The sequence below is a fragment of the Pelodiscus sinensis genome, chromosome 1 (genome assembly GCF_049634645.1).
Source record: "Pelodiscus sinensis isolate JC-2024 chromosome 1, ASM4963464v1, whole genome shotgun sequence".
NCBI classification, from domain to species: Eukaryota; Metazoa; Chordata; order Testudines; family Trionychidae; genus Pelodiscus; species Pelodiscus sinensis.
In genome coordinates, this window is record NC_134711.1 from 298,145,876 (window position 1) to 298,158,618 (window position 12,743).

The 12,743-nt window shown below is 45.2% G+C and overlaps 1 protein-coding gene across 4 annotated transcripts in view; it reads right to left on the reverse strand.

Moving 5' to 3' along the window:
- The window catches only part of PDS5B (PDS5 cohesin associated factor B), a 254,198-nt gene that overhangs the window by 194,224 nt on the left and 47,231 nt on the right, over positions 1 to 12,743 (reverse strand). For all 4 annotated transcript variants that reach the window (XM_075919194.1, XM_006134210.4, XM_006134209.4 and 1 more), the window contains exons 3-5: positions 11,877 to 12,080; positions 845 to 931; positions 657 to 754 (exon numbers count right to left, since the gene is read on the reverse strand). In XM_075919194.1, the coding sequence (XP_075775309.1) occupies positions 657 to 754; positions 845 to 931; positions 11,877 to 12,080 (389 nt within the window). The remainder of the gene's footprint in view (positions 1 to 656; positions 755 to 844; positions 932 to 11,876; positions 12,081 to 12,743) is intronic.

Genomic DNA, 12,743 nt, shown 5'->3' on the forward strand with positions numbered 1-12,743 from the left:
ACAAACAAATAGGCAGTCAACACAAAAACAGTGCCTTTTTTAAAAAAGGATAACTTGTTATTTTTATTGTTATTATTACAAGTAATAATACTTGTAATGTATTAACTTTTTTTTTTTTTTAAAGGAGAACTTGTTTCTAAACTTAGGGCTAGAAAGTTTGTTTCAGGTTCATTTGCTTTGAGGATATTATACTGACAAACAGGCTCTACTCTTCCAGGTTAAGATCTCATTTTCTATCCTAACGTATGCTGCCTTGGAAACACTTCCCACACTTTTGACCTAAGATCGATCTCGATCACACACACACACACACACACACACACACACACACTTCAAAGCAATTAATATTTTTTCTCTAAACACTAATACTAATACATTGTGATATCACCAAGATTTTTAGAAAAAGGAGGGGCAGGGGTAAGTGAATCCTCCCACAAAGTATTATCTGAAAAACTAGGCAGAACACATACTTTTTAAATCCTAAGCAACAGCATAATAAACTGAATTCTTAAAACAGAAATGTTAAGCTTTGATACCTACAATATCCAGACAAAAATAGTTTTCATGAGCAAGGGGAATACATACAAATTCAATTTTTAAATTAGAATTATTTTCTCCTGAAATATATAATTAAAACTACATCAGAATATACTTACTTTATTACGGAAAACAGCGTTCTGTATAACTGTGTGAAAATTTCATTACTGTCTTCTAGCTCAAAGCATATATTATAAGATTTGACCCAAGCAATATTCTATGTTGAAGAGGAGAAAGAAAAGGGTAGAGTAGTTATTACAAGAACTTGAAAAAGTCATAATAAGAAATAATAAATCTTTTAGCTTACCTCAAGTAAATAAAAATATCTATTGAACTGCGGACTTTTTGTATCTTCTAATCCTTTCAATTGCCTTGTTATAAACATAAATATATCCTAGAAAGAACAAACAACAGTAATTTGTATTACAGTAAAACTCTAATAGTCTGGCATCCAATAGTCCGGCACTCCTGATAGTCCGGCATCAAAATGGCAAGAGTCTAGTGAGTGAGCTTCGGCAAAAAAATGAGTCACAAGGTAACAGCGGCAGCAGCTGAACTGAGCAAAAAGGGTAAAAAAGGCTTAAAAAACTAAAACATTACAGTATGCTGTATACAGTATGTACAATAAAAAGGGTTAAGAACACTTTATATACAGTATCTATATCTATATCTATATAATAAATAAATAACACCATCTTATAGTACCTCCAGATAGTCCAGCATATTTGATAATCCAGCACCACCTAGGTCCCATAGGTTCCAGATTATCGGAAGTCTACTGTATTACATTAACATGACTATTTACCTGAATTATCTAAATATTCATTTTGAACTATTTACCACATTCCCCACTACAGAACTCACACAAACACATAAGACACCAATCCCCACTGGCCCTGGCAACTAGGATGACAAATAAAGCTATGAAGAATGATATGATTAATAATTGTAAACCTTAGAAACTTTTACCTTGGTACCAATATCAAGAAGGAGTTAATGCTGATTAAGTTTCACATCAAAATGTTCAGTTTGATGGACAGAAATAAGCCTAGAGGAAGTTCCATTCTGCACTTGATGGACATGGTCCATGGGGCCAACGGAAAATTTACACATACTCTAAGGTTGATTTTCATGTCATGATGAGACAGTTTTAGTGGTTTTATTTTTGGGGACAGGGTAGTTTTTGTTTTAGTTTTTGTTTTTTAAAGCAGAATTTTAACCTGCATGGAGTATTTTTTCCACCTTTACCTTTCAAGACTAGCATATTAAGAGCCGCTTTCATAGACAAAAAAGCAATCAAGAAACAGATATGTATGTTTTCTCTAAACTTCCAACTTGTTAAATGATATTTCCATAGCGACATCTCCTATGAAACAGAAAACTCAAACAGATAACATTAAACAATGTCACAAAATTAACAATTATGTATGATTCACTGGATTGGTAAGTGACAAACAACTTTATCTTTTTAAACAATCTTTGATGTACTCAAATCACCAATCCATATCAAACAATTATCTCAACCAACTCAAAGATTCAAAAGCCACCACGTGAAGGTAACATCCACAGACTTGACAATTTCCAGATTTACATGCATACTTTGCAAATCTTTTCTAGGCTTCCTTTTACTGAACAAAACAAAGCTTGGGTAGAACTATGGATATAAGAATGGCCAGCGTGGATCAACCAAAGATCCATCTAGCCAGTATCCTGCCTTCCAACAGGAGCCAACATCAGGTGCTTTAGATGGAATGAAGAGAACAGGTAATCAAATGATCCATACCTTGTCATCCACTCCCAGTTTCTGGGAAGGAGAGGTTAGGGCCGTGGTCACCAACCGGTCGATTGTGATCAACTGGTCGATCGCCAGGCATTCAGGCCCTCCCACTCCCCATTTTCCCCCCACACCCGAGAAGCCACACTACCTACCTCCAGTGTAGTGCCGGCTTCCCACAGGGAGGACAGAAGTCCTGCCTGCAGCTTCGCGCCACTTCCGGAAGTGTACTGGCTGCTCCCCTCCCACAGCTCTGTGGCGTGCCGGGCGCACTGCGGGAGGGGGCATCAGCCCCAGAAGAGGAGTGCGATGGCTTCCCTGTGCCACAGGAGGGGTGAGTTGAGCGCAGGGGTTTCCCTGTGCCACAGGAGGGGGGCCTGGCCCCGCGACAGGCACCTGCAGGGGTTTGGCTGCTCCACAGGAGGCACACCCCGGCTTCCCTCGGGGGGGGGGGGGAGAGAAAAGGGGGGGAAATCCTGGGAGGAGGCCGGTGCAGGGGACTCTGCCTCCACTGCCCCCCTGTTCCCTCACCCCAGCCCCCTCTTCCCAATCGCCTGTTCCCTCTCTGCAGCCCCAGAAACCTGTCCCCATTGGCACCCTGTCCCCTACCAAAGTACCCACTAGCAACCTTCCCCAGTACTATGTCCCCTGCTCCCACCAACACAGTTGGGGCCACATTAGTGAAGCTTGGGGGAAGGGGGGAGTTGGAGGTTTGTTTTGCATCTCACTTGTGTAACCCCCCCAACTGACTTTTCTAGGGGTCACTGACCCCTGACTCAAAACAGGTTCCCTGCCCTTCTCAGAAATAAAGACAATGCAGAAACTTTTTGAGTTTGACATAGTATTTTCTTTGAAAATGAAGCCAACAAACCCCCAACTGGGGTCAAGCCCCCATCTGGCCACAGCATCATAACACTCCTGCACTCCCCTTCCCCAAGACTCTACATCTGAGCCTATCATACACTGGAACCCTTTGCTCTGAGCCCCTCTCACCCCAACCCAAATTCCTGAACCCTCACATCCAGAAGTCTGTGGCTTGCTTAGTACCCTAACCCTACATGTGACCCCCAACACTGCCCGGCCTGGAGCTCCCTCCCCGAGCCAGCGTTCCCTTATCCACCTTCTCCTGCATCCAGATTTCCTCCCAGAGCTTGCACCTCTCACCCCTTCCCACACCCAAATCCTTCATTCCCACCCCGGAGCCTACACCTGTCTCAATCCAGCGAGGGTAAGGCTAGACTGCAGGAGTTTTTCAGGATTCCGGAGATATCCCAGAAAAACTCTTCTGCATCCAGGGATGTGTTTGTTCTTCCACTTCTTTTAATGGAAGAGCAAACATGATCTTTCAGTCACCCCTATATTCCTCTTTCCATGAGGAATAAGGGGGCTTCCAAAAGAAGGGGTTTTTCTGACATTTAGTTCAGTCTAGACAGGCCAAATGTTGGAAAAACTTCTTCCTACAGAAGAACTGTTAAAAAAAGCAGCATAAGGGTTGGGGATAGCAAGTGATAGAGAGGAGGAGAATAGAGAGGGCGGGGCTTCAAGGAAGGGGCGGTAGATCTTGGCTTGTTCTGTCATTTCAAAAGTGATCTTGGGTGTAAAAAGGTTGGAGACCACTGGGTTAGGGACACCACCCCTCTCAATCTTGCTAGTAGCCATTGATGGACTTGTGCTACATCAAGAGGTAAATATAACTGGACCGCTTGGAAATAGAGACCATAATGTAATAAAAGATTTAACATCTCTGTGGTGGGGAAAACACTTTAGCAGCCCAACACTGTAGCATTTAATTTCAGAAAGGGGAACAATACAAAAAGGAGTATGTTAAACAGAAATTAAAAGATACAGTGCCAAAAGTAAACTCCCTGCAAGCTGCATGGAAACTTTTCAGACACCATAATAGAGGTCCAACTTAAATGTATATCTCAAATTATAAAACCACAGTAAGAGACCCAAAAAGACCGCCACCTTGGCTTAACAACCAAGTACAAGCAACAGAGAGATAAAAAGGCATCATTTAAAAAGTGGGAGTTAAATCCTAGTGAGGAAAACAGAAAGGAGCATAAACTCTGTCAAATTAAATGTAAAAATAAAATAAGAACAGCTAGCCAAAAACTCAAAAAGTAACAGCAAAATGTGTTTAAGTATATCAGAGGGAGGAAGCCTGCCAAACATTAGGTGGGGCCCACTGGACGATCGAGATGCTAAAGGAGCACTCAAAGACAATATGGTCATTGCGGAGAGACTGAATGAATTCTCTGATTCAGTTTTCACGGCTGAGGATATTGGGGAGATTCCCAAACCTGAGCCATTCTTTTTAGGTGACAAATCTGAGGAATTGTCCCAGATTGAGACATCATTAGAAGAGGTTTTACAACAAACTGATAAACTTAACAGTAACAAGTCACCAGGAACAGATGGAATTCACCCAAGAGTTCTGAAAACTCAAATTTTAAAGTACAGAACTATTCACTGTGGTTTGTAACTGAGCCTTTAAATCAGAATCTGTACCTAATGACTGGAAGATAGCTCATGTGACACCAATACTTAAACAAGGCTCTAGAGGTGACCCTGGCAATTATAGACCAGTAACTTCAATACCGGGCAAATTAGCTGAAACTATAGTAAAGAATAAAATTGTCAGACACAGAGATGAACATAATTTGTTGGGGGAAGTCAACAGTTTCTGCAAAGGGAAATCATGCCATTCTCATCTACTAGAGAAGGTCAGGAAGCATGTGAACAATGGGGATCCAGTGGACATAGCAGTGGTGAGCAATAATTTTTGCCTGGGGGTCACTTCAAAAAAATTTTAAGTAGCCCCAGGCCACCCTGGAAGAGGCAGGGCCTAAACAGGAAAGGGCAAGGCCTAAACAGGAAGAGGCAAGGCTATCCCCCAAGACCATGATTGCCCTGGGAGAAGCTTGGCATGCTCCCCCAGCCCCAGGCCAATCAGGGCCTGGGGAGTGCAGGAAGCCTCCTCCTGCCCCGTGAGGAGCATGTGGCACTTTGAAGTGTCATGGGCTCCTCACAGGGCCAGGGCAGGGTGAAGGAAGCTTCACACAGCTCCCCCGCCCCGACTGGCCTGGGGAGTGCGCAAAGCCTCCTCCGCTCCCCCTCTTCCGGCCCTGCAAGCAGCGTGTGGAGCTTCAAAGTACCACATGCTCCTCACAGGGCAGGAGGAGGCTTTGGGTGCTCCTTCACCCCCAAGTCCTAGCTGCACACTCAGTCTGCCCATCACTGACTCTCTCACTGTACCATCTGATGGAGTGTTTGCCCCACACTAGCTGAAAAGGTGTTAAAAACAGTACTAGGAAGGCTACATAGTTGGCAGCCAAACAGAGAAGGGCTGAGAGAAGCAGCTAGAGCAAAGCAAGGCCACATACAAAGAGCTGCAGGGCAGAGAAGTCAGTTCTTTCTTGGGAGCCCAAGGAAGGAGGACTGGGTCCCTAAAGGACTGAGGAAACTGCCAGCACCCTGGACAGAGCAATGTTGGTCAAGACAAGATGGAGCAAGGAGAAGCTCTAGGCCAGTGGTCTCCAAACTTTTTAAACATGAGATCACTTTTTCAAATTAAGTGCAATCCAGGATCTACCTCAAACCCAAACACGCTTGCCCCCCCTCCTTCCCGCCCCTTCACCGAGGCTCTGCCCCTGCTCACTCCATCCCCCCTCCCCCATCCTCACTCACTTTTATCAGCTAGGGGACAGAGGGCTGGGGTGTGGACTCTGATCTTAGGCTAAAGGATTTAGAGTGTGGGAGCGGTTCTGAGCTGAGCCTGGAGCAAGGAGTTGAGGTGCAGGAGAAGGTTCAGGGGGTAACCTCTAGGAGGGAGTTTGGGTGCAGGGGGACTTAGAGTTAGGGCAGGGGCTTGAGGGGCAGGAGAGGTTTAGGACTGGAGCCAGGGTTCTAAATTCTGGGCACTGCTTACCACAGGTGGCTTCTGGGTGGTGGTGCAGGGGACTACGGCAGACTCACCCCTATCCTGGCCCTGCAGCACTCCCACAAGCAGGCAGTAAATTCTCTCCATCCTTTCCCCCTCCTTCCCCGCCACCCTGTGGAGATGGAGGAAGGGAGGGAGGAGGACCCTGAGATCAGCACCCCCTTCCTCTTCTTCCTGTGACCTGAATAGCAAGCAAGAGTTGGGGGTAGGAGAGAAAGGGGGGACAGCTCCAAGGCAGGGAGCAGGAACAGCAGGGCAGTGGGAGAGGGGCAGACGAAGTGCTGGCACTTGACAGCCTCCCAGCCAAGCCTGTCAGGATCACCTGTCAAAGGCTCCAAGATCTACCAGTAGATCCTGATCTACTGGTTGGTGACCACTGCTCTAGGCTGAGGTCTGCCAGACAAAGGCCTTGACAGAAGGGCAGAGGAGGTGCTGAAGGTTGCTGTGCCTAAGTGGCCAATGGAAACAGACTGAGGAGTTGGAAGAACAGTATGTGGTCGCTGCCTATTGGAGGCCTGCATTGGGGCCCAGAGCAGTGGGTGAACCTGCCCCCTCTCCTCCTCCCATTTGCTCCCACTTGCCACTGAGGAACCAATAAGGCTTGCAGTTTGAAATGGAGGCAAGTGCCTAGAACTTAGACTGCAGTCAGCCACTGATGCAAGTGGTTGGACAAAGGACTACTGTTTCTCCAGAAGTGGGGGGGGAGGGGGAGTGGGGCATGGCTCGAGGGCTGTATCCTGAAAAGAATGCCACTGATCCTTGAAGCAACACGGATCTGGAGCAGAAGTGACCCAGGTGAGATACTGCTGGAGGAGGATTAAACTAATTCCCAGAATGGCCAGCAGAAGGTGTCATGGTGGTGAGTCTGCCCTGTTACATCACCAGAGTTTTTGATGACATGATCATCAATAGAGATGTAAGCGACAACTTGAGTAGTCGACTACCCGGTAAGTATATGCTTATCGGGTAGTCGAGCGACTACTCAACTAGTCACTCCCCCCTCCCTCCATCAGAGGACGCAAGGGAGGGGAACAGAAGCTGGTACTGGGGAGGCGGGGGGAGAGCTGGCTTAAAAGCCAGTTCCCCCCAGCACCATCTCCGCAGGGGGACAGGGGAGGCAGAGGTGTTGTGGAAAAGCAAGTGCAAGCCAGGAATCAGTTGTTCCAGCTCATGCCCAGGCCCAGACACTCTTCCTCTCCTCTTTACATGGAAGAGGCACAGCAGGGGACCGGATGCAAGCTGGGTAGTGGCTGTCCCATCTCGCACCTGGTCTCAGAACCTGCGCCTCTGCTTTTGAAATGCAGCAAAAGCCATGGCACCTCTTGCTACATTTCAAAGGCTGAGGTGCTGTGTGCAGCTCTTGCTACATTACAAAAGCAAAGGTGCAACTTCTGGGACCAACACGAGCCAGGACAGCTGATTCCCAGCTTGTGCCTGATTCCCCGTATACCTCTGCCTTTGAAATGTAGCAAAAGCTGTGCCCCTCCCCTCCCCTCTTTTCGACTACTCACCAACCACAGACCAGTATTCCTTGGTAAACACTCTTTGTAATTTGTTGGCCTCATTTCTAACATACCCATACCAAAAGCTGCCAAAGTCAAATAAGTGAAGATGGAAACCACTACTGTGTTTGGCTATTAATATTTTCATTACTGACCTCACACTACTTCATAATATGAAGCAGTTGATTAACATAATCAGAATGTCAATTCACTACTCTTCAGTCTCCCTCTCAGCTATAAAATAAAACTGGCATAACTGTGGTCCTACAGATCTGCAATTTTGTGATAAGCAATGAGATTACAATATCTTCACAGAGGCCACTAAAGGGTTTGGAGGCAACTAAAGGTTATGAGGATATTGACATATTTTGAGCCGTACTGTCTAGGATACTTCCCTATTTAACAATTCCCGCCTACTCAATATCCTAGCCAATCAAGTTAAGACTGTAATCTAGAGCTGGAGGCTGCTTGTTAGTAACAGCCAGGAACTTCGCTTCATCCAAATTGATAACCAGACAAGCACGCTCTGTTTCTTACCCGACCAGATGAGCCATCATTGCAATGATTCACTATACTGAATCAACAGGACAACAGCAAGTGGCACATTCAAGATCTCAAAGCAAAATGGTGTGTTCAGCTCAACACCACCAGCACCTATTCGCCTCAAGCTCATCCACCAGTGTTCATAAAGAACGGAAAAGGGCATAGCCTTGTACAACTACTGTAGAAATAGGAAACCAGGCTATGCACCAAATGCAGATTTGTTCCATTTTAGAGCTTTATCAATTACACAATATTCCCAAAGACGCCAAGTCACTTAATTAGATCTCAGAAACTTGGTCAATGTATTGAATCAAAGGCCCAATGGAAGTCTACAAGTGTTCCAAACAGTTTATTAAAGTCAGTCATCTTCCCAAAGATCTTTCATCTTCTCAAATGAAAAATCTGATTGGCTATAGGATTTAGAGTGTGGGAGCGGTTCTGAGCTGAGCCTGGGGCAAGGAGTTGAGGTGCAGGAGGTGGTTCAGAGGGCAAGCTCTAGGAGGGAGTTTGGGTCCTAAACCCACAATGAGTATTCACATGAATACAGTTGCAAAGTGCATGACTAATCTGTGACATGAATATAGAAAAGATTCTCTGGAACCAAGATCATCGTAGTACACTTGGCCATCTCTACATAAAAGTTGCTATGTGGAATGAGTAGTATATATGTGTGGAACAAATATTTGATAATAGGCTCTTCAACAAACAGCCAAAGGTAAGACATGAGCCAATGGCTGGACACAAACTAGGGGAAAAATCACAACAGGAATAGGGTTTTCATTTTTAAGTGAAGTAAATTAGCAAGGGTTCCTGAGGATTCTCCATCATTGGCAATTTTTAAATCATAGCAATGTAACAGTAAAAAGATCCTTGATTGGTCATTGCTTTGGAGGATAGGGTCAAACTTCAAAATGATCTGGACAAACTAGAGAAATGGTCTGAGGTAAACAGGATGAAGTTTAATAAGGACAAATGCAAAGTGCTCCACTTAGGAAGGAACAATCCATTTCACACATACAGAATGGGAAGTGATTGTTTAGGAAGGAGTACTGCTGAATGGGATTTAGGCGTCATAGTGGAGGACAAGTTAAACAGGAGTCAACAGTGTGACACTGCTGCAAAAAAAGCAAACATTATTCTGGGATAAATTAACATGAGTGTTGTGAGCAAGATACAAGAAGTCTTTCTTCTGCTCTACTCTGCGCTGATTAGGCCTCAACTGGATTAGTGTGTCCATTTCTGGGAACCACATTTCAAGAAAGATGTGGAGAAATTGTTGCTCCAGAGAAGAGCAACAAAAATGATTAAAGGTCTAGAAAATTAGATCTGTAAGGGAAGACTGAAAGAACTGGGCTTTTTTAGTTTAGAAAAGACAAGATGGGGGGGACATAACGAGTTTTCAAGTATCTAAAAGGGTGTTATAAGAAGGATGGAGGAAAAATTGTTCTCCTTGGCCTCTAAGGATAGAAGCAACAGCAATGGGTTTAAATTGCAGCAAAGGAGATTTAGGTTGGACATTAGGAAAAACTTGTCAGGTTGTTAAACACAGGAATAAATTGCCTAGGGTGTCATGGAATCTTCATCACTGGAGATATTTAAGAGCAGGTTAGACACCTGTCAGGGATGATCTCTAGACAGTGCTTGGTCCTGCCATGAAAGCAGGGGACTGGACTCGATGACCTGGAGGTCACTTCCTGTTCTAGGTTTCTGTTTAATCCAGTCCTATACACTGAGGCAGCCCTAAGTATTATCTAGATATTATCTAGACCAGATCTGACAGGTATACATCTAAGCTTTGCTTTAAAACCTTAAATAATAGGCTACCACCACCTCCCTAGGTAATTTGCCTCAAAGCTTAACTACCCTTACAGTTAGGAAGTTCTCCCATAATGTCTAACCTAAATCTTCCTCACTGCAATTTAGGCCCATTACTCTGTCCTATCCTCAGTGGACAAATTTTTTTCCTCTTCTCTTTGTAAGAAATGGTTACCTACTTTTCATTAGGAATGCTATATAGCGTACAATTGAATTAACCTGTCACCACACAAAGTATTATTGGTTACACAACAAGGGCTGCTGCTGCCCCACACTTCTGCCTCTATCCGACTGGCTCAGTCCTGCCGCCCCATGTTGCTGCAGAGATAAAGGAGGTGCAAGGCAGAACTGGGGGGCAAAACCAAATCAGTATCTTAGATGCCTGTATACAATGCAATGAGTAGGGGAAATAAGCAGAAAAAACGTGAAGTGCTAGTAAAACACAACTACGACAGTTGGTATCACAGAGACTTGGTGGGATAATATACATGACTGGAATACAGGCAGTCCCCGGGTTACGTACAAGATAAGAACAAACCTACAGTCCCTAAGTTGAATTTGCATGTAAGTCGGAACTGGCGTCCAGATTTAGCCGCTGTTGAAACTGACCAGCAGCAGCTGAATCGGACACGCCTGGGGCAGAGCAGCTGGGGTGCTGCTGGGTTGGTCCCGCAGCGCCACTCCTCGGCGCTACTGGACCAACCCGGCAGCACCCCAGCTACTCTGCCCCAGGCGTTCCCAAGTCAGCTGCTGCTGTAACTGATCAGCGGCTGACTACAGGAAGCCCGGGGCAGAGCTGCTCTGCCCCAGGCTTCCTGGAATCAGCCGCTGATCAGTTTCAGCAGTGGCTGACTTGGGGACGCCTGGGGCAGAGCAGCTGGGGTGCTGCCGGGTTGGTCCAGTAGCGCCGCACCTCGGTGCTGTGGGACCAACCCGGCAGCCCCCCAGCTGCTCTACCCCAGGCGTCGGCGAGAAAAGCCTGGTCTGTTGGGGGGGGCCGGCCGCACTAGCTGCACCCTCCCCAGCAGACCAGGGAGATGTGGGTGGCGGGACCGCCGAGACGCGCCGCAGTCCCGCCACCCGCGTCCTCTGCGGCTTTGCTTCGTGTCTCCCTGGTCTGCTGGGGACCCCCCCCCTCCCCGAGCAGACCAGGGGGACGCGGAGCAGGTTTTCTCACCGCGGAAGACGCGGGTGGCGGGACCGGGGCGCATCTAGGCGGTCCCGCCGCCCGTATCCTCCGCAGCAAGAAAAGCCCTGTTCGTATGTAGGGATCCGACGTAAGTCAGATCCACATAACCCGGGGACTGCCTGTATTGGTATAGAAAGGTACAGCTTGCTCAGTAGTGTACAGCTCAAAATCTTGTGACTTCCACCAACAGAAGTTGGTTCAATAAAAGATATTACTTTACCTATCTGGCCTCTTCCATAGATTGGGGCCAACAGTTACATAGTTATGCTTCTCACTAGTTATAAATGCCAGTTATAACTAAGTTAGAAGATCGAATTACATCAGTTATCCCTCAAACTTTAGCAGTAGTTAAAATCTGCAGTACTTACAGAATCTGTGTTCCCATAATCAGATTAAAGCCTTGGTTTTCTCAAGTAATTTATTTTGATTTGTACAATAACTAGCTAACTTGTTAAACCAGTAGATAAAATCATTCAGCTTTGGATGCAGTGGGGGAAAATGTATTCATTCTGCCCACACACACACACCCCTTTTTTAAATATAAATTTTCTGTGTGCTCTTATTTCAACTTACTTTCAATTTATCTGGTGAAGTATATGGAGCTTCAGGAGCATAAATTCTGAAAATATCAGCAAGGCAACATGCTACCAGCAAACGCACATCTTTATCAGGGTGTTTGAGAAAAAAGTCTGAAGCAAGATGTAATGCAAGATTTAAATACAGCTCCTTCTCTTCTTCAGAGTCCTGGTCCATATCCATGAATGTTTTCACAACCATCTACAAAAAATAATAGATCAATATATAAATGTGAAGCTCTCTAGGTAAACAGGACTTCATTACAAATAAAACACAAGAGTTTATGCAATTTTACCCTTCTTCCATCTTCCCAACAGAGCTTTTGCAGTTGCTGAAAGCCACAAAGTAATATTCAGTTTGTCTTTAACAAGACAATTCACTGGTTTGACTAAGGTAAGAGAGATGTTTTTACCATGGCATCAGCCACTTGACAAGTAAATCCAGAAAGCAAAAGCAGTCAACTGTTAGGAAACTTAAAATTTCTGCTGAAAACATTTAGCGTTACAAAGAAAAAGTTCACAAATCCAAATGTGAATTTTTCCTGCCTTTATTTTCCTTCTGATTTTAAGTTTCTATTCTCTAAAAACAAAGGCTGAAGCAATCTTCTCTCCAGGACAACCCATGAACCAAAGCAGAGTACTCTGAGTTTCAAGGCAATCACTTGTTAACCCAGGACTTAGTGCAAATTTAACCTTACTTTTATTACTAAGAGATCAAAATCAAAATCAGGACCCAACGGGGCCACGCCTGTATAAAAAGGGTCCCTCCTGTCCTGAAGAGTTTAGAGTCTAAACCAGGGTTGACAAAATACAGCCTGTGGGCTGCATCTGGCTCACCACACCGCCAAAAATTGCCTATGACTGA